The sequence below is a fragment of the Engystomops pustulosus genome, chromosome 6 (genome assembly GCF_040894005.1).
Source record: "Engystomops pustulosus chromosome 6, aEngPut4.maternal, whole genome shotgun sequence".
In the NCBI taxonomy this organism is placed as follows: domain Eukaryota; kingdom Metazoa; phylum Chordata; class Amphibia; order Anura; family Leptodactylidae; genus Engystomops; species Engystomops pustulosus.
In genome coordinates this window covers 115576555-115599448 of record NC_092416.1, presented here as the reverse complement: position 1 = coordinate 115599448, position 22894 = coordinate 115576555, and the positions used below count along the sequence as shown (strand labels likewise).

The 22894-nt window shown below is 39.9% G+C and overlaps 1 protein-coding gene across 1 annotated transcript; it reads left to right on the top strand.

Moving 5' to 3' along the window:
• The first annotated feature begins 14001 nt into the window (after positions 1–14001).
• SALL4 (spalt like transcription factor 4) lies at positions 14002–21833 on the top strand. Its single transcript, XM_072110645.1, has 4 exons — positions 14002–14186; positions 16807–19224; positions 19426–19718; positions 20250–21833. The coding sequence occupies exons 1-4, from the start codon at positions 14117–14119 to the stop codon at positions 20667–20669; spliced, it is 3201 nt and encodes a 1066-aa protein (XP_071966746.1). The 5' UTR covers positions 14002–14116; the 3' UTR covers positions 20670–21833.
• The last annotated feature ends 1061 nt before the right edge of the window (positions 21834–22894 follow it).

The window sequence follows — 22894 nt, the reverse complement described above, 5'->3', positions numbered from 1 at the left end:
AGAGATGCTATCCTGGAGTATCTCACTATACATAACCTTATAACCCAGCATCAGTATGGGCTTATGAGAGATCAGTCCTGTCAGACTAATCTGATTGGCTTCTATAAGGAAGTAAGTTCCAAATTGGATCTGGGGACCCCGTGGATGTTGTATATCTGGACTTTTCAAGGGCATTTGACACAGTGCCGCATAAAAAGTTGGTTCATAAAATGAATAAAATGAGACTACAGGGACTAGGGGAAAATCTGTGTATTTGGGTAAGTAATTGGCTTAGTGATAGAAAACAGAGGGTCGTCATTAATGGCACATTCTTAGATTAGGCTGACATTACCAGTGGAGTGCCACAAGGGTCAGTATTGGGGCCACTTCTTTTTAATATTTTTATTAATGACTTTGTAGTGGGTTTACACAGTCAAGTTTCAATATTTGCATACTAAGCTGTGTAAAGTAATAAATACTGAGGTTGATAGTTTAGCCTTACATATCGATATGTGGAAGCTTGAGGAGTGGGCAGAGAAAGGTTTAATGTAGAAAAATGTAAAAATATGCACTTGGGTCATGGGAAAAAAGTATAATTATGTTTTAAACAGTCAATTACTTGGTAAAACTGAAGCTGAAAAAGACTTGGGGGTATTGGTGGATGGTAAGCTTAATTTTAGTAACCAGAGCCAGGAGGCTGCTGCTAAAGCAAATAAAATGATGGGATGTATCAAGAGAGGAATATTTTCTCATGATAAGGACATAGTTTTGCCCTTATACAAATCACTGGTCAGACCACACATGGAATATTGTGTACAGTTTTGGGCACCAGTGTATAAAAAGGATATAGTAGAGCTGGAACAGGTGCAGAGGAGAGCAACCAAGATTATTAGAGGAATGGGGGGACTAGAATACAATGGCAGATTACAAAATTTGGGATTATTCAGTTTAGAAAAAAGACGACTGAGGGGAGACCTCATTACAAAGTACAAGGATCACTCCAAAGATCTTTTTATACCTAGGCCTGTGACCAGGACAAGGGGGCATCCTCTACGCCTAGAGGAGAGGCGATTCTGCCATCAACATAGACAAAGGTTCTTTACTGTAAGAGCAGTGAGACTACGTAACTCACTGCCGCAGGAGGTTGTTATGGCGGACTCTATGTACATGTTCAAGAGAGGCTTGGATGACTTTATGTAGAGAAAAAATATCACGGGTTATGGGGAAAAAACATTAACTTAAATATTAAAGGTTGGACTTGATGGACTCGCGTCTTTTTCCAGCCTTATATACTGTAATACTATGATATCTAAAATTATCCTGGGTATAACTGGGTATAGACATGTGACTTGATGATAGCTGATGGAAGTAAGGCTATATTCACAGGACCGTATGGGGGGCGTATGTACAGCCGCAAGCTTGTGGCCATATGTACGTCACCCATAGACGGCAATGGCCACACAGAGTGAAACAGTACCGCTCCGTACCCTGGAAATAGACATGTCCTGTCTTTCCCCGAGTTACGGCCTGTACGCTGCGCATTTCCATGAAAAGAGTTCACCACTCCTCCTCTACACGGCGTCGGACGTTCATGTGAATGTAGCCTTACTGAATGTGGAATGTGGGTAGGTTTTATCATTTGTGTAAGATTTATCTTTTTTTTTTTTAGCACTGATTGTTTAATGTCCTAAACCTGCCACTCTAAGTATGTTGTTCGCTTGAAAGCCCAGTGCTCTCATCTGTTTCTTGTATTATGTTCCTAGCACTTGTACACTGAAACCAAGACATACTGACAAAAATACACATTTGTTGGGAGAGCCAGAGATAAACTTAATGAGAACTACAGACTAATATACTAAGAAATATGATAAGAACTAAAGGGGGAACACACTTATCATGGGTACTAAAACTCTTGTGCATCGAGAGATGCTACTGGTTTAGTTTCCCTGATCCCTGATATTTTTCAGTGGGATGTAAGTTTGTGGCGCAAGGGATTAATGAATCGGCACACGGACTAAAAGTTTGGAACTCGCTAGACTTGCTTTTATCTGCTCTCTTTATGTGATACAAATTGCGCCTCAAAAAAAGTCAGAAAAATAGAATCGCCAGAAAACTATTGGATTCACAACCGGCAAAACAATTTTGCGCCCAAAATAAAAAAAGTTGTGTCGTCGACACTTCAGAAATGTCACGGGTGCTGGTGTAACCCTCCTCTCAGGTTGCAGGCGCATCTATGAGCCTCCCTGTGCCCCCTCAACGTTGCGGTAGGCTCACTCGCTGGTCCACTAATTGGCGCTGGCCATCTGGCAATCTAATGATTAGCCAGGCTCTACCCTCATGCCCCACCGGATTTTTGTGCTTCCATGCCATTGAGAATGCTATGTTTCTTGCTCAGCGTTTAGACTGATTTCCCATTGTGACCTTGATCCTGTGCTGCCTGCCCTGACCTCTCACCTGTTCCCGACTCCATCTCTGCCTCACGATTCTGCACCTTGCCTTGGCCACCACCATGGACAAAGTCGTGCCTGTGGAGTGACCTGGTGGTATCCTGCCGCAGCAAGTCCAACCCGCTTTGCGGCAGGCACTGGAGAAAACTGTGTACCACTTAGACTCCGCTCCCAGGTTTCGGCTTACGTCATCGTCCGCGGTGGTTCAGTGGAACTACCCCTGAATCCTGACAATAAATTGGCGCAGAAAGAGAAAAAAAACTGTCTTTGGACATGACCCATTGAGCTGCCCAAGTCAGACAATATTGTTTTCCAGCATTACGTAACACAACAATTGTTACAGTTTAGGCTGCAAACAGACAGGACTATGACTCACTGGACTCCACATCACAGATCCCTTTAAAATAGGGACAGCAAGTAGCCATGAATCATATAGGGGAAATATGATTCCATATGAGAACATTGATAGTGGAAATTACATGGTAATTACTCACTTCCCTTTGGTTGAGAAATTCTGATTCATAATTTGCGCTTTGAAAATAATGTTTCTATATCTTTTTATATTTTTTAGGCATTTCAAAGAATTTTAGGCTTTTTTTTTTTTTTTTTTTTTTTTTTTATATAAATTTTAGAATTTTAGGCTTTGAAGAAATATTGCTTCCCAAGTGTGCCCAATTAGTAACATTATCCCTACAGTGCCCTCACAAGTAATAATTTCCCCAAACTAACGACTCTTACCCAGTGTGCGGTACTTAGCGCACCCGCTAGACTTCTACCAATGGTAATGATACATCATTAGTGAAATTCCTCCAACAGTGTTACATTAACCCCTTAATGACTTGACTTTTTTTGTGTTTCTATTTTTTGGTCCCCACTTTCAAAAATCCATACATTTTTATTTTTCCATGTACAGCACTGTATGTGGGCGTAACAATTTGTACTTTCCAGTGACAGCATTGGATTTTACATGCTGTGTATTGGGAAGCAGGAAAAAATCCAAATGTGGTTACATTGTATTTACTCTGTATTTGCTCTGTATTTACGCCTTTCACTTTTTGTTCCAAATGACACATCCTCTTTATTCCTTGGGTTAGTATAATCATAGGGATGCCAAATTTATAGTCTGTATATACTCAAGTATATGCCGAGTTTTTCAGCATTTTTGTGCTGAAAATTCACCACTCGAATTATACTTGAGTATACAAAAATAACAATAACAAATCTCTATATAGCGACCTACAGATTACGCAGCACTGCACAGAGCTTGCTGAATCGTTCCCTGTCCCTATGGGGTTTACAATCTAATCAACCAATCAGTATGATTTTTTGGAGTGTGGGAGGAAACCGGAGGAAACCCATGCAAACACGAAGAGAGAACATACAAACTCTTTGCAGATATTGACCTGGGTGGGACTTGAACCAAGGATCCCAGCAAAAAAAATAAACTGAGTACTCACCATTCCAACACCCCAGGCAGCTCCTCTTCTTTCTTTATGCGTGTTGGCACCGGCTCCAGGACAGCGAGCACGGCCCAGTCGGCACATAAACTATTATGTCAGCCACTGCGCACATGAAGAAAGAAGAGGGCCTCAGAATGGTGAGTACTTTTATTTTACGTTTATTTTTTTGTGATGGGCATACTGGGGGCTGGCAGGCTATATTCTCCAGGGGGCTGGCTATATACTACACGGGGTTGGCTATATATTAAAGGGGACTGGCTGTCAATATACTAAAGGGGACTGGCTGGCTGTATACTAAAGGGAACTGGCTGGCTATATATTACAGGGAGCTGTCTGGCTATGTACTACAGGTGGCTGGCTATATACTACTGAGGGCTGACTTTATACTACAGGGGGCTGTCTGGCTATATACTACAGGGGGCTGGCTATATACTACAGTTGGTTAGCTATATACTACAGGGGGCTTGCTGGCTATATATTGGGGAGGCTGTGACCAATGTATTTCCCTCCCTAGGCTTATACTCGAATCTTTCAGAGTTTTCGTTTTTTTCTAGTTTTTGGTGGTAAAATTAGGTGCCTCAGCTTATACAGTAGGCATTAATATGTTTTAATAAATTTTTAAAAAAATTCAAACCTTTTTTACAAAACAAATTTCTTCATTAAATATTGATACCAATAGCTTTTACAGTGTACAGACCTATGTACGGTCTCAATTGTTTTCTGGATGAGATTTTTATGAGTTGCAAAATAGTGGCACTATTTTCCGGGGTTCACTGCTGGGAATAACCATTTTTATATTTTGATAGATCAGGACTTTTGGGACACAAGAATACCTAACATGTTTATTATTTTACTTTACTTATTTACTTTATATATGCTCTAGGGAAAGGGTGGTGATTTGAATTTTAAGGTTTTAATTATTTTTTAGACTTTTTTTATTGTTTTTTTTTACTATGTTTAGTAAGCCATTTAGAGGAAGCCATCCTGTGGCGAAACACGTGTCGGGGCTTTGTTTTTTATCTTGGGTCCGTGGTTTGTATACATGCTCATACTGTTTTCTCCTGTACTATTGACCTATTGCTGACTCAGGTCTTATTTATTTAAGCACTTAAGTTTTATACGGGAATATCTTCTTACATGTTTTCACTATGGTAACACCTGGTCCATTGTAATATCTTTTTGTCTGTTTGTTACCCTACTTGTTTTCCTACCTTTTAACTACTGTTATTATTACCAATACTCAATAAAGTTACTACCATTTTATACCTTATTCTATGCTACTTTTTTATTCCTTTCTTATGGGTTTTTCCAATTTGGCTTAAGGGGGTGGTGTGTTGCAAAATAGTGGCACTGTATGTGATTATGTTGCATATGGCACTGTATGTATGTGTATATGCACATGAGTGTATTTATATGTGTGAGTATACTAACATCTATATTTTTTTAATTGGGAAGGGGGGCCCCATGCAGTAGCCTGCTAGGGGGCCCTGTCTCTCCTAGTTACGCCACTGGTCCTTTCATTAGTATTACTGCCGGATCTTGTGATTTATCACATGCTTCGTGTATCACTGCAAGGTCCATAAAACCCTTTCATGATGGGGCCAGAGTAGGAGTTGTGGCTAGGATGAGGTATGAAGAAATGCTGTATGTGTATATGTGTATCAGAGGTGACTGTGAGTACACTAGACAACATAAACACACACTAATTAACATACATGCATATATACCCAAAACACATATACAGTTAGGTCTATAAACATATTCACATTATAGTTATATAATAGATAGAAAGTTCAGACATTCAACTTTCTTTTGAGGGTATCCACAATAAAATTGGATGAAGAGTTTAGGAGTTTCAGCTCCTTCACATTTGCCACCCTGTTTTTAAAGGAAACCTACCAGTTCCAATAGTGCTTCTAAGCAGCAAATGCCGTGCATCAGTGCAGGGGGAGCTGGCGCTGGTGCTTATCTTTGTTATGTTCTTAAACAGTTTTAAAGCGTTTAAACGATTTAGTAATCTTTATATATGAAGTAGCTTCACCGCACGGTGGTCCGCGCTTGGCGCACCATGCGCGTAACTGTGCGTGTGCCTGAATAGGAAGTGGTCGCGCACATGGCCGTCCTGATTATGCCGTCCTGGGGGTCTACATAGGCCTACAAATTGCAATTCAACTCGACCTATCTTTCTATCGGTATATTTGGTGGCGCACACTTGTGGGGGAAGGGGGAGTTGGAGGGTTATGTATGTATGTTTGTATATATTCTCTTTCTTGTGCTGTTACAAAAAAAAGTTTGAAAATCTTAATAAAAACTACATGATTTAAAAAAAGAAAGGTTCCATCAATCCAATGAATAAAATTGGTTGTAAAGCTGAAAAAAATTAAAAACCACATATTTATTAATGCCATGTTAACCCATTTTGTATGTCATCTGTGAACAATCTGTTTTTCATGTCGGCAAAAACATTCCTCTAAAAAGAAAATCCTAAAAACCTATACTTTTTATGGAGTGTCCATGAAAATCATAATCATTAACAGCACATTACTAACCCTTAACTTGAAGGAAAGTAATTGGTGTGCAAAAATTAACAAAATAGAGCAAAACAGAGACATACAGTGAGGACAATAATGGAAACATCAAAGGGTTTTCCCAAGTTTATAAGTTATCCCTATCCACAGGATAAGGGGTAGCAAGGTGATCAGTGAGGGTCCTGTTCTCAATAATAAGTGGAGAAGCAGGTTGAACATGGCCCTTTCTCTTGCACTTATATAGACAGTGAATGGAGTGTCATGGTCCATGCTCGTCCTGCGTCTCCACCCATTATTGAGAATGGGATCCCTGTAATGTGGACTAAAATGTTTATGACTGCGTCTTCATTCAACACATCACGTATTCAACTGTTGTTAAGCCATCAAACTACTTGAATACAATGTATCCCCTTACGAAGTAAGTGCTAGTTGGAATATATCACACATTCTTGTGCATATATCAATTCCTTTTGCCATACATAAAGGTGCAAACAATTTACAAAATGCCGGGGTGGCAATAGTGGGAAAACGGAGGAGCCATTCGCCTCTGATGAATATACAAACTTTTCGGCCAGAAAATTGTGAGGAAAGCTTGCCAAAATTGACTCCAGGCCCCTACTAGAGTCAGGCCTTGCGTCACATTCATGGCATCATGAGCCATACACTAGGCATAGGCATAGGGTCTACGAAGAATGGCATGAAAAATGGTGGCATTCATAAATAAGTAGTATACAACCCAGTAACTTTCTTAGAACACCCATTAGATGAACTAATCCTATCTTCATGTCTTCACAATATATACACACACTTAAAAAATGTGAACACACCAATGGCTGAAAGAATTACAGAATCTTTAAAGGCCAATCCAAACTTTGCCTCGGTATCTTGCATTTTTATGCTGCTCATGAACCAGTAGCAAGAAAACTTAATGATGCCCATTACAGAAATGTTATGATAATATTAAAAATGTTTGCAATCTGTTGAGTAAACTTCTTACCCTGTTGAAGAGGAAAGTAAGAGTTAACAAAAGGCACAGAAACCTTTTCTGCATCACCAAAACCATCATGGAAAAAGCAGTTTATCTGTTTGTGTATTTTACAGCTTAGAATGTTTCTCCACAGTCTGTAAATATCTGGTTGACCGAGATGTCTTTTAATTCAAAGAAAACAGTAACCAAGTTTCGAAGATTTTCTCTGCATCGTTTTGATAAATATCTTTGAGGGTTTGACCTAATTAACTTAACAAAAGAGAAGCTGTTTAGGGCTCCTAACTAGGTTTTACACCTTTATAAAAAAACAAAAGACCACAGGCAGGAAATGCAATGCACAAAAAAAATGCTTCAAGTGTTCTCCTGTATAATACAGTGCAATGTATTTCCATCCATAGCTGGCCTGTATCAACTATTCAGATGCTAATGGAGCAACAAGCTGCCCCCTTTTTCACATGTAAAACAGAACTCTATGCCTTCTCAATCTGTTGTCGGATTTCAGCCAAAGCGGAATCTAGATTTCCATCGCTGATAGAAAAAAAAACAACAGGATATAGCAATGTTTTATAAGTGAACCCACACATATGCTTTCTTGCTATGCCAATACACTGAATATTACAAAAAAGATTATTAACGTATTCCACACCACACACACACAACCTCTTGTCTGGGTGGATTATATCTACATATGAGTAGAATGCATACTTTTCCCATAAATTAGAAATTCTAATCAGTCTGCTATATAGTGTCTTGGAGTAAGATTATACCAGGCCTCTAACAATACAGCCTATTATCCATTTATGGCTTTGCTATATTACGTCTTAGTCTGATTTACATTCTGTACTGAGTACTTGGATAATCATAAAGTATTGTTACAGCTCCGAAAACATTTCTTTATAGCTCACATGGTTTGCCCAAGTAGCAAATAGTTACTTTGCTTATCTGAACACATGTATAGTAACATATTAAAGGATATGTACACAAAATAAAGTATGGTATAAAAGAATGTGTACACAAAGCAAATAAAAACATATAAGAGAGTGTACACAAAATAAATAGCAACACATATATGAGCATGTACAAAGAAATAAAATAGTATTATATAGAAGATACATTTTGCGTACATATGAATAAAGAAGCGCATGTACACAGAAAGGTGTAAAAGAGAGCAAACACAGAAATAAATGGGAACTTGTAGAAGAGTATAGATATGCTTCAGCATACATACGTGTACATGTTCTTCTCTGATATATTATTTCTTTTACATTACCACTTATTTCTGTTGTGCACAATCTTACATCAGCTATGATGTGCTTCCACAGAAATAATAGGGTACAGATAAAAGATAATTTATAGAAAAAAATAAAGATGTAAAATATAAAAGATCATGTACATAAAGATAAATAGTATTATATAGAATAGTATGTACACAAAAATATATAACTTAAAAATGTGTATACACAGGTGTAAATAGTAACTTCTGAGGAAACAAATATTAATATACCGAAAGGTATACACAGAAATAGTGGCACAATAGTACACAAAGAAGAGTAATAAATAGAATTCAATAGTAATATACATTATGTGTGAATGATTAAACAAATCTAATAATTAATGTTAAAATGTATTGACAAATGGAGACAATGGAGGATCTAAAACCTCTATATGAGGAAAACAAACAAATAGATTTTGAAACTTTGAATTGCAACATATAATAACTATAGACATGAGGTTATGTTTTACCATTTTATAAAGTGTCCATTCATACATACAATAAACCTGAGATAAATAATCAAGTAGTGATCAATTAATCAGTTTCCATACATGATTTTATGGTCCACAAGAACAAAGCATTTCTCTGTCTTCTATGATTTCATTAGCTGGAACTTGGTGGGTTAAACAGTTTGTCAAGTTTGCTGTGAAGTTGTTGGGTGATGCAAAAAATGTGAAATTGCATACACCTTTATAATTGAGCCATATGCGCCCCAGTGATGTCTATCTAGATACCACAAAGCTGCATGTTCCATATACGTGTTACATACCCAGAAGAGAACACAACCGTCTCAAATGCAAATGACTCGACACCCATGAACTTACTATCTATATACATGTCATTACTGGTCGACTAAGAGTTCCATAAGAAGATACAAAAACATGACATTGTGATTGAAAAGGTAAGACTGTCTGTTTGTTGAATCTGACAAACATCCTATGGATATGTCCTCAATACTTAGGCTGCACAACCGTTAGGGGACTAAGGGCTCCCACACACTAGGGTGGTTGGCCTGTGCAGAGTCTAATGTCATGGGCAAACCTCATTCCTAGCTGGGGAAGTGATTTCTTGTATCAAATCAATATGTGAGTCCCTGCTTCCTTGCTAAACAGCAGTTTAGACACCGTAATCATAATAATCATTATGATGTAAGGAATCCCATCCCCAGCAATGTGGTCAACTCCTGACAATGGACTCAGCACGGTCTGTGATAACTGTATGATCACAGCTGCTGTGAAACAGCCCTATCTTGAGCAATTTGCACTGTTCATAAGGATGCACTGTAGTTAACCTAATTATGTTTGAACTATTGTTTTTTAAATGTGATGGTTAATATTGACTCCTTCCATATAGCAAGAATATAATAGGGTCAAAACCCAACAAAGAAAAAAATAAAATCAATCCCTTTAACATGATGTCCTTCCACAAAAGTTATATAGTAGTAGTAGTAGTATATATGTAATTTACAACATTCCCTACAACTTTTAAAAGAAAGAAAAAAAAAACACCAACAGAATCTGTATGGCTTAATTTATAGAACTGCATTACCATAAACAGAGCCATATGAAACCTTCATGTTCTACAATGGACATCTGTCATCTTCAATAAAATTGCTCACCAGAGAGCCTGTGGTTAAACAGTATTAGCACATGAATCTGCCTAGTGCAATAAACTGATAAATATGCAATGAAAATGTTTAAGGTTCCTGGAAAAGATTTAAATGAGACCCCCAGTAAGGGACTGTGGAAAAATCGACTGTATGAATTCTAACATCTTTACCCCATGTCTACACCACTGAGCCATTCATAGGCCTCATTCTTAGAAGGGGCTTCGGAATTACTGAACCATGTTCCTATAGAAATTTCCCACAATAGAAATGAAATATATATTTATAAAATGAATCTAAGGAAAAGATGCTCCTGGAAAGCCTGGATAAATTCCAGCAGTCGGGTAGAGAAGGCACCTGGAAATTTACTGTGGGCATCTGATTTGCTGGATTATTTTCCCCCTGATGTTAATGTCTTGGAATGTTCCAACTGCAGTCTATAGAATTGTGTGCATCCTTTCTTATGGACATCATGATACATGATACGGCCATATGAATGAGGCCTGGGTTACTCTGCTCTGGAAATCACTTGCCTTTCATACGCAAATTGCAGCAAATTTCTATGTGCAGCTGAGCACACACCTAAAGAAACTTCTCATTGTTCTCTAAAAATGCAGTTGATGAATTGGGCATTTTTTTTGCATTGTGCTAATTGTAATTTTGATCAGGTATTTAGAAAGGGTTTGATCCTGCTGTGCAGAGTTCCTGAGGTTTTGAAGATCCTGATGAGAATAAAGGATGGGAAAATTCTTCCAATTGGATGCATAAAAATGTCTGTTACAAGTAAAATAATTATATGGGGAGATTTATCACTTTTACACACATTTTACGAAAGTGGAGTGAGCACCAAATGTTTAAAATTGGTTTCTTTTTGCAAATAAGCCCAAAACGTTACACAACTTTCTTATAGAGTAGAGTCTCTGGGTCTGCACACATAAAGTGTACAAGAAGATGGAAAGTATAATAAAAATATAACTATTAACCCATTGAGCCCAGGAACACCTATTGTGCACTGTCTGCAGCTATTTTCTGCCTGCCGCAGAGAATATACGTGTGTTGGGACGCTTCGTTCATGAATTGTATTATAAAAGTTTAATTTTGCAATTGGAAGCCACAGTAGAAATTGACCAGCCACGGATTCTAAACCCACGACAAAAATCATATTACACTACAACTTTTTTTTTACAGATGGCTATTGTGATTTGTATAAATCTCATCCACCATGCTGTGACTGTTAATAACTGTGGATTTTCCTGGATAACTTTGTTGTTTTTGTCAGTATGCTATCCTTTTTTTTTACAGATGTCACACTGATACATTGATTTTCATGCACATGATATGTATATCATATATCCATGTAGAGGCTGTAGAAAACTCATCGCCGTTCCCATTGCCCATATTTGCACCCTGAGCCTTCCCATAGTTAATGATAACGTGGATCAGTTGCTAGGTAACACATTTATGTGACCCTTCAAGGGATTTGGACAAGCTAGTGACATAATTTGTTAGCCTTCCATTTTTTTTTTGCAGCTCCACAAAAACAGATGACATACGGACTAGTTCTGCAATCATAAGGTTTGGCAACGGAATAAACACTAACAACATATGGATCACAAAAAAGGATCCGTTGTCTGTAGCCCAAGTTTAATACATATTTGTGTGAAGGCTGTGGGCTCTCATAGTTACCCCTAAGGGTGATGCCACACGTGTTGTTTTGGTCCGCATGCGTTTTCAGTCCGTTTTAAAACACATCAGTTTTTGACCATTTTTCCCAATTATCTTAATAGATAAACAGGTTATAAGCAGCTAAACGCTTGGTAAACGTTCAAGAAACGGATGCATTTTCAAATGGACTGAAAACACATGCTTAAAAACGTACCAAAAACGTCATGTGTGGCATCACCCTAAGACGTAGAGTGACATAAGGAACCCTGTCCCTATACGGTTTAATGTGTTATAGTAACCTGATATGCTCAATAAAACCCTGTCAGCGTAGCAAGTCAGGGTTCACAAACTTCACTTTACCTATTCAGGGGCACATCCAGAAACTATCTCTTTGTTAACTTCAATTCCGCCTTTAAAGAAAACTGAATGAAAACAAATCACACACTTGATATCCCAACCATTTACCATTAACTATGGTAAAAAAAAAAAAAAAGTTTTAATAATACTTCAAAGAAACATTATGGTTTTCTGGAAAAAATTATTATACTGAGAATATGAAAATGCTGAAAAGGACAATCAATATTTTGGGCTAGCCATCACTGTATGTAGCAATGCACATCCACCATGCTGTGACTGTTAACAACTGTGGATTTTCCTGGATAACTTTGTTAGGATACATGTACACAAATGTTGTTTTTGTCAGTATGCTATCCTTTTTTTTTTACAGATGTCACACTGATACATTGATTTTCATGCACATGATATGTATATCATATATCCATGTAGAGACTGTAGAAAACTCATCGCCGTTCCTATTGCCCATATTTGCACCCTGAGCCTTCCCATAGTTAATGATAATGTGGATCAGTTGCTAGGTAACACATTTATGTGACCCTTCAAGGGATTTGGACAAGCTAGTGACATAATTTGTTAGCCTTCCATTTTTTTTGCAGCTCCACAAAAAAAAAAGTTTTAATAATACTTCAAAGAAACATTATGGTTTTCTGGAAAAAATAATTATACTGAGAATATGAAAATGCTGAAAAGGACAATCAATATTTTGGGCTAGCCATCACTGTATGTAGCAATGTACATTTTAATTAAAAATAACTATAAACATACATATATATAAATATTTATCTGTTATTAGATTAAAAACCAAGAGCCATAAAATACAGATAACATGTTATTTATAGACATCACCAATTCGCTTTACAGCTAACGGCAATATATGGCAAAATGAGAAAGAAATGTAATTGGTTGTAGTCACAGGGTTAATGAAGTGAATACATATTCATAGCTGAATATAAAATTTAATACAATTTTTCAGGAAAGTGTCACTTGCTCTTGTCTCATTCAGGTGTCAAAATATAACAAATTCCCCAAGTATTACAAAACCTCAGATCCTTATTCCTATTAGTCCCCGCTTTGACCATCCACTTTGTCACATTGTATCAAGTCAATAGGAAAAAGAAAGTCAGAAGCCTGTGGGTCACATGGAGTGTGATAAGGAATAATACTGGGGGTGCAATATCCCACCATATTCCACAATGTCTCTTTAGCAAACCCCAATCTGTCTAAACTATTTTTTTATTTTTAGAAAACAAAACACAAACTTCTCAAAGCTTGAAAAATAAGTGATATTTGCAGCTCTGATAATTCCACTTCTACAGGAACATCTGTGCTCCCCCATTCCCAGGTTACAGTTCACATTCAGCAGTAATACTCCTCTTTTGTCATCTGGCTTATTTTCATTCATTTGCAAACAACTTTTTTTTTTTTCTTTCACTTGCAAACCAGCCAGCGCTATTGTGTTTACAGGGAATTATAAAAGCATTTCTGGTAATGGGGGAAGGGGTCTTGTGATTAAAAGAAAGGGGGAAAAAAGTTGCTGTTTAGTAGCACTGAGAAGCATGGGCTGAGTACGGGAGACTACATTTCCCAGACTCCCTCACGCCCCCTCTGATCAATAGCCCTTATTTGAATAATCTGTGAGTTTTTGGACTCGGGCCAATCAGCTGTCAGGAACCCATGATAAATCGCAATGCATTATTGATAATCATAATTACAGCGACATGCGCATTGCCACCTGAGGGGGTAATTACCCGACTCTTGGAATTTGTTGTGAGCGAGGAATAATTGGCACTGTTTGGCTCCTGATGCACGGACCATGTCGAGGCGCAAGCAGGCAAACCCCCAGCACCTCAACTCAGAGGGGCAGCAGCTCGCGGAGGCGTGCGGTGAGTACGAGGCGAGGGAGGGCGAGCGCAGGACGGGGACAGGGGGATTGCGGGACGGGGACAGGGGGATTGCGGGACGGGGACAGGGGGATTGCGGGACGGGGACAGGGGGATTGCGGGACGGGGACAGGGGGATTGCGGGACTTTCTGCGCTGACCCCCCGGACGCGTCTGTGGCGGCTGCAGCCATTACCCCGGCGGGCGCCTGGTGACCAGTTGTATCCTCCCCGCACCTGCTCCGGGCTCGGCTCCATCCCCACTGTCTGCCCCATGCGCGCTGTGTCCTGCCCGGTACGTGTAGTTTCTCACTCCCGCACAAGTATCCGCCACTTTTTCCTCACTTTCCATGTGTGCCCGGTAGTTTTTGGGACTTGTGGACATGACGCTTATTGTGCCCCGTCCATGCCCGGGTGTAATGTGTGCCTCCTAGCCTTTGTAGCATGTGTTGGGGATGGAGGGGCACATGTAGGGGAGACCCCCGAGCAGTGTGGCTACTATACAATTGGAGTGGATTAATGTACTGTATCTGTTGGGTCCACAGACTTCCTCATGACTTTCATGTGTAATATGGAGGTACCCGTGTATTATACAGGGCGCCTGTGATCATCGCAGTTTCTTAAGATTCCGCACTTGTGTGTGAACAGTAGCCTAGAGCCTTGTAACCATCACGTTTCGAGCTGTTGCTGGCCGGGGTTTCCTCGCGTTGTACTGTAGCGCCCCCTGCAGGTGTCCGGGTTGTTGGCCGGATCCCTCGCTGTGCCGTATCTCTGGAATCTGTTACTATTGTCAGCGCTGCGGAATATGATGGCGCCATATAGAGATTTCATGCTATTGTATGAATGTATGTAAGCAGGGGACCTCCTTGTACAATATTGTATCTTAGAAAGGATAGGAGTGGCTTCTGTAACCTGTACATCCACCATACATGTGTTTCTTCTTCTGAGCCATGTGTCTTATCCCTCTGTTTACACACTCATGCTTGTACTGGTGACTTCTAATAGATTTTATTATTTGGGCTAAATGTCTCCTAGATTGTGTTCGTCTATAGACTTTTCGGAAACCAAATCTCCCATGTAACAGTGGTCACTGTGCCCCCTGTGTATGTGACTGGTTTGCTTCTGTAACCTTTGCCGCCTACTGTGGGTGGTAAGCTGATGTCAGGCTTACAATTAGGGTTCCTGCAATTGACCTTGGCAGCAGGGTTTGTGTCTTCAGCACATGGTTGTTGTAGCCAGAGTGCTTGATTTCGGGCCCTGTGTCTTGATGGACGGGTTCTGAGCATCCCATCTTTTTGGACTGAGGTTGGTTTTGGTGTTTTTGTATTGTTACATTAGGCATTTTCTACATCATCCTCCTGTATCCTGTATTTGCTTCAGGGTTTTTTTTTCAGTTGAGTTTCCATTCTTATTCTGGTGTTTGGGAGATTGTGGCCAGGCTTACCTTCTGTAAACACATTAGCATAATTAACAATAGTGTTGGATTTTTTTTTTCCCTCTCCCAAATCCATTTGTTGGTGATTTTAATCTAAACCCCTGCTGACTTCACTGCATTCTTCTAACTTATTGGATAACTAGATGCTGAGAGATAACATTCCACAAATTCAGGGGTGGAGAGATGGCAAAACAGACGAACTTTCTGGATCTCTGCTTTTATCATTAATGAAAGGGCCCTTCCCCCTCCCCTGTGCACCATTATTTAATGGCTGGCCAGGGCTGTAATTTTGCTGTGTAGCCAAATGTTACAGTGGCCAGGACAAAAGCCATGTGCACAACCCTCATTAATATGCCTTTGTTTTGCTAAATAAAGGGCTTCCTATCCATTTAGTTTACACCCTGCCTCACATGTATAGAAAGTTTAACTACCGGCTCAATAGCCTCAAAGATCCATATAGGTATAAAAAGAATAAAAACCAAATATATTTTCACAATTCTCATAAATCACATCATGGCAAATTTATTTATCTCCAACAAAATATTGTGATTATTATTCATTCTGTTTGTTTGTTTTTTTTTAAACTTGAGCCTATATAGCAAGTGGTAGAACCTTAGGTAAATGCTAATATCTTAAGTTCATAATACATGGCAACAGCAGTTTGAGTTATTTGTGGTGTCTTGAAGAGCATGTTCACAACTTACAGCACATTATTGTCTACATTTCCAGTAGAGTTTTGCTGTATTACTGGACGTTGCCATCTAATGTGGGCTTGGTTTTGGAAATTGCATCTTGAATCTTGCCGGCTCTGCTCTTTATCTTCTTCTGGCCTTATTTTACAAAGAAAAATAATTAAAAAAAGATGCAAATAAGTCTAAGGGGGTTCATTGACTTCTATGGAGCCTGGAAACCCTCACGTTCATTTGCATAATTATTTAGCCTCTTAAGTCTTCTAAAAAATAAAAGGGCAGATACTAACAGAGGGTCACACTCCAGCATATCCGTGTGCTGGGCTTACAATCTTGTAAGGCCTTTAAAAGTATGTATGCATATAGAATATATGTTTTGTATAAATATTTTATTTTTTTTTTATCTGAAGATAATTTTCTCAATTCAAGAGAATATGGTGTGCACTAAGCTGTAGAACTTATTTACATGGCAGCTCACTTCTATATATGTTTTTATTTTAGCTGAAACTCAAGACGGTCTTAGTGATACAGATGGAGAAAAAAGTGTGAAGCGCTCCCGCCTGGAAGAGACGCATGTCTGTACAAAATGCTGTGCCGAGTTCTTTGATCAGTCAGAGTTTTTGGAGCATAAAAAGAACTGCACCAAAAATCCACCAGTCCTAATCATGAGCGAGTGTGACGGAGAGGGGACTTCTGAAGCCTATTCTGGAACATCTTCTGAAAGTGTGGAGGCAGAGACTGCTGTGAATAAACTGGAACAGGAAAGATTTGGAAAGGGTTCCACCATTTTGGCAGAAAAGCTCGATGGCAAAGTGGACTCTGCCAATAAAACTTCTTCTCAGTCAGCTCCTAAGACTAATGGATTTTGCTACCTGCCTAAAACAACTGTCTCCAACACTAATGTGACTTTGCAAACTATCAATACTACTAAAGTGGCTGTAAATCAACACGCGTCAGATGGCATCTGTACTCCAGCAAACAACCCAAACGCCATACCAATGATTCTTGAACAGCTGGTATGCCTTCAGCAGCAGCAGCTTCAGCAGATTCAACTTACTGAGCAAATCCGCATTCAGATTGCTATGATGGCTCCAAACTCCTTGCACCCTTCCATAGTTGCAGCTACAGATCCACTAAAGGCACTGGGTGCCCATTTATCTCAACAGCTTACTGCGGCTGTTGCTCTAATTGGGCAGAAGGCTGGAACGCAGAACTTGACACTTGAGGCTCTTAAACAAGCCAAACTACCTCACACTGCGATACCTGTGGCAGCGCCTGGCACTATGCCAATTAGCCTCACAAGCCCACTAATAAAGCCGGAGGTTAATAGGGTAATTTCTACGTCTGTTTCACGATTTCCAAACTCTGCCCTACCTCATCCTTCTGGAACTGTTCTCTTTCAGAATCCACTTGGTGTTAATGACCCAGCAAAAAAAATGAAAAACAAGTTTCCAGGTGTTGTCCCATCTGAAGGTAAACCTAATGGCGAAGATCAATTCTCCAGGCATAAATGTAAGTTTTGTGGCAAAGTGTTTGGAAATGACAGCGCACTGCAAATCCACTTGCGTTCCCACACGGGTGAGAGACCATATAAATGCAACATTTGTGGCAACCGATTTACTACAAAAGGAAACCTGAAGGTTCACTTCCAGCGTCATAGAGAGAAGTATCCACATATACGTATGAACCCGTATCCTGTCCCTGAGCACCTAGACAATGTGCCAACAACAACTGGAATCCCATATGGAATGTCTGTTCCGTTGGATGAATCTAATGTAATTATAGACTCAAAACCTGGAGTTCCCATTTCTGGGTTAACTGTGTCAAATGTGGCTAGTATAGGAGATTCATCTGCTAACTCTCTGCCGCTTAACCTACAGTCCAAGCCATCGCCTGGCAGTGAAGGTGAATCTGTATCATCCGGAGTAGTTGGTCATGAGTCCGGCACCGACCAGAGCTTAAACTCTCCTTCTGCTAGTGGCTCAAGTGAGCAAGGATCAGAAACCAGCAAGCTCCAGCAACTAGTGGAAAACATTGATAAGTCCGGTTCTGACTCGAATGAGTGCTTGATCTGTCACCGGATTCTCAGCTGTCCAAGTTCCCTTAAAATGCATTACCGCACCCATACTGGTGAGAGACCATTTAAATGCAAAATCTGTGGTCGCGCCTTTTCAACCAAAAGCAACCTCAAGACGCACTATGGTGTACATCGTGCAAATACTCCTTCAAAAGTGCAACATTCGTGTCCCATTTGCCAAAAGAAGTTTACAAATGCAGTGGTGTTGCAGCAACACATACGAATGCATATGGGTGGCCAGATTCCAAACACACCAGTTTCAGAAGATGCCTGTGAAGATGCTGGTGTTGATTCATCTGTACATGATGAAAAGAATGGAGATATGAGCAGCTTTATGGATGACCTTGATGATATTGATATGGAAGAAGATTCTGAACTTGGAGATGGGCCTCTAAGTTCCAAGCCACCAACACCACAAAGCGAAGTCCAGGCAGAGTCTCCAGCACAGCTTTCTGAGCTTGCCTCACAGGATAGCCACACATCACCGGCCCTAAACTTGCAGAGGCAAAACAGTACAAAATCAATGGACAATGGATCGGTTGAAAGTGATGGACTAACTAATGATTCCTCATCAATTGGGGACCATGAATATCCTAATGCTAAAAGTCCCACCCAATCGGAGTTGAGAGGATTTTCACCGACTAACAGCCAAGATGATAGCCTGCCATCAAAGTCCCCACCTTCATTTAATAACCATGATTTGCTAAGTGTGACTAATAAATCAGATGGGCCTGAGCAGGGATCCATTGATGCGGAGGGTGATGGTGCCCTAGATCTAACAAATGGGAATTTGGTCCGGAAAATCAAAGAAGAACCAGGGCTGTCCCATAATGGAGACTTAAGTAAGTTCTCAACTTCTATACACATTGAGTATGACAAAATTGCAATGTGAGCTGAATAGTTTACATTGTAGCTTTTTTTTTTTTTTTTTTTTTTTTTTTGCAAGGCTACTCAGTTTAAATGTCTTCAGGCCATCTGGAAGATTCTTTGTTATATGCACACTAATCCTGGCACATGTCTAACCGGTATGCATTGTCTTTCAGGCAGGAGTACAAACATTTACATCGGTCCTCCTCCCACCCTCATCAAAGTGGAAATGCCAACAGATCGGCTTATAGGCACAGCACAGTTCATCACCCCACCAACTCTGTCCCCTGGCATAAATCCTCTTATTGCCCCACAACGGCGTTCAGCAAAGCAGCATATATGCCTTACGTGTAACAAGAACTTCTCCTCTGCAAGTGCGCTGCAGATTCATGAACGGACACATACTGGAGAAAAACCTTTTGCTTGCACAATATGTGGACGGGCTTTTACAACAAAGGGTAACCTAAAGGTAGGGAAACATGATTGTATCTAATATAAGTTACAGATAATATTATAATATATGTTGTGGGGCACTCATTGAGAAAAGAATATTATGAGGGTGAATGTTTAAACCAAAAAACAGTCCCATTTAATAATGGGTTGACTACTGCAAGCCCCAATGATCACAAGAACAGGGGGCATGTGTCTTTTGTAACTCAAGAGAATGCCAGCTGCCTCTCCATACCCTATGGGTCCGCCGCAGAGAAGCTTAGTGGAACATTCGGCTGTCTTTGATGGTCGTCTTGACAAAAAATAGTGACCGTGCTTTTTTGATGGACAACAAATTAAAGACTTAGTCTGAATTTGAGCAGTTGCATAACTGCCTAAAATGTGTGCAATTGAAACCTTTCCAGCATTAAAAGCTATAGGAAGTCCTAATCGTGTGTTAATTATGGCCAAAATAAGATCCACATTGCCCTTTTAGGAACACTGTCGCTCTGTTATATTAAATTGAAGTCTTTCATCTAGTAGCAATAACTTTTCTGATTGTCCTTACTAGGTACATGTTGGAACGCACATGTGGAATAACTCTGCTCGCCGAGGACGGAGACTCTCCATGGACAACGCAGTTCCTGCCTTGCCAAGTGATACAAAGAAGGTGGTTGAGATTTTTCCAAAGTATCTTGTTCCTCCTGCAGTGAATATAGATCCAGCTGTATGGAATCAATATGCTACAGCTCTCAGTAATGGCCTGGCCATGAAGACTAATGAGATATCTGTAATTCAGAGTGGTGGCATTCCTTCCTTACCTGTCAGTAATGGAGGTGCTCCTATAATCAGCACAGCTACAGTCTCCAACCTTGATGTGTCTCAGTCAAGTGTGGGTCAAAGCATGTCAGAGATGGAAGAGAAGACAGTGGAGAATGCACAAAAACGCCAATTTACTCACTTCATGGAGGAAAATATAGCTGTGAACTAGAAGGTGGCTAGTGATGTCAGAATGTATAGGTGTTATCATTTCATAAGATGGATGGTATCTGCTACATCTTTCTTCTACTACTTTTTTTTTTTTTTTCCCCTCTTTACTGTGGCTTTTCTGTTGAATTGCTTGCAGCATCTCCTGATGGATGCCCAGTACTGGAACAATGAAGATGCATCCATAAGACTGGCTTGATGATGAGGGGCTTTTCGTCCGTCGTGGGTTTTGAGAGATTTTTTTTTTTTTTTTTTTTTTTCCCCAACCTCTAGCCTTCTTCCTCCTCCCAATTGGACATTGCATTAAACTTTAAATGTGAGAACAGTCGTCTTCTTCTGTATTTAACTGTGGGTACATATTTTTGAATCTCTACCATTTAAGGTAGACTTTTTTTTTTTTTTGAAGTCTTGAATGTAGATTTTACTCCAAAGTATATGTTGAGGAAATTTCTTGTGTCTAAAGGCAACCATTGGGTGCAGTATTTCCGATGGGTTTTGTGGCCTTTCTGGGATAAGACCACTGAAAACAAATTTCCACAACTGACAATGACTCTTTACATGACCTTAAGTGTTGTCTTTACTGATGAGCAGTATTACATTTAGTCAACTTTCTGATGAATTGTTACAATAGTTTCTGTAAGAACCTTTAAGTTATCTACCTCATTATTTTATCCCCCTCTGAAATCCTACTGTAAACCTGACTGGTACTAGTAACTCTCCAAGCACTGAAATGTACTTCTCCCATGTTGTTACAAATCTTCCTGTTCAGCTACTGTATGGGGAGTATATGTATTTATGTAAATATAAAGACTTGAGTCTTAGATGCAACATAAACATAAGTTGTAACTTTTTTTTTTTTTTTCCCCCTTTGCTTTTTATTGTTTTTGAAAGAACAAAAAAACCATGCAAAATACCAAAAAAAAAAAAATCTATTGCACATAGCATGTTGCTTGAGACCATTGCCATTCTGTGCCTTTCTATATGGACTAGTAATCTTGAACATGAGTGTTCCTATTTTAAGTTAAAGTTACAAAAGGCATTCCTGTGCCAGGCCTCTGCAATGTGAATGTATATGCCTTCTAAGAGTATGTAGTGTTTCGGCATCTACTGAATGTATTACTATGACACTCTTCTCCTTTGAATAAATTTCTGGGATAGCTTTTTCTCATGTTTGTCTAAGTGGATGGTTCAGGTACTCTGTTAAGATTTGCACATTTAGGGAGAGATTTCTCAGGAGTGTATGGAAGCAAAGTTCTAGATGCTCATGGCAACCAATCAGAGCTCAGCTGTTGTGTTTTCACGCAGTTTATAAGTGAAAGCTGAGCTCCGATTGCCATGAGCAACTAGAACTGTTTTGATGTCAGGCCCTTCTGATCAATTTCCCCCCCCTATGGCTTTAAAGAGGACCTGTCACCAAGTTACTAAGGTAAGCAGCTCCTAGTGCTTGAACAAACGCCGCAGTGTTACAGTGATAGCGTTACCGGAAGCCTCCGGTAATACTATCAAACACTGCGGCAGAGTACAATGTAATCATCGGACAGCTCGCAAAGCTGTCCGATGTATTCATGAGGGGGCGGTCCGAGGTGCTGCCTCTTCCCCGGACCGCCCCGCTCGCTCCATAGGCCGGCAGTGACTGCCCCAACCCTGCCCCCTCATGAATACGTTGGACAGCTTTGCGAGCTGTCCGACAATTACACTGTACCCCGCCACAATGTTAGATAGCGTTACCGGAAACCTTCTGGTAACGCTATCACTCTAACAATGGGGCGTTTGATCAAGCACTAGGAGCTGCTTACTCTAGTAAGCAGCTCCTAGTGCCGTTAAATTGGGTGACAGGCTGAGCATACCCATGAGAGGGCCTGTATTTGATAAATGTTACCATGTTGCTTGACTGTTTGTGAACAATATTTTGCTGTTGTCTGGAAAAGGCTTCTGTCTTACTGAATGTTTGCTTTTGACAGCCAAGCACAATTGATTGAATAAATCTTCCCCATAATCTAACTTTAAAATATGGTTATAATGTGGTGGTGGTGGGGACCCTAGATAAAGTTACTATTTACAATGTAACCCCCATTACAGGACAAAGTGGCTAATCCTTGTGCTTGGTTCATCCCTTAACTGCCGATGTCACTGTCTATTGCAAGTCTGAGGTTGCTTCTTTCCATTGAGCTTGCCATTGAGCCTCCAGGATCTGCTTCTTGCAGATGTAAATTGTGCCCTCAATCTCAA

What these genes read in the sequence shown, in the direction of transcription:
- SALL4 (XM_072110645.1), top strand. Translation starts at nt 14,117, where the DNA reads ATGTCGAGGCGCAAGCAGGCAAACCCCCAGCACCTCAACTCAGAGGGG. An exon ending in GCAGCTCGCGGAGGCGTGCG is followed by an intron (nt 14,187 to 16,806) that starts GTGAGTACGAGG and finishes TTTTTATTTTAG; the next exon opens with CTGAAACTCAAGACGGTCTT. An exon ending in CAACAAAGGGTAACCTAAAG is followed by an intron (nt 19,719 to 20,249) that starts GTAGGGAAACAT and finishes TGTCCTTACTAG; the next exon opens with GTACATGTTGGAACGCACAT.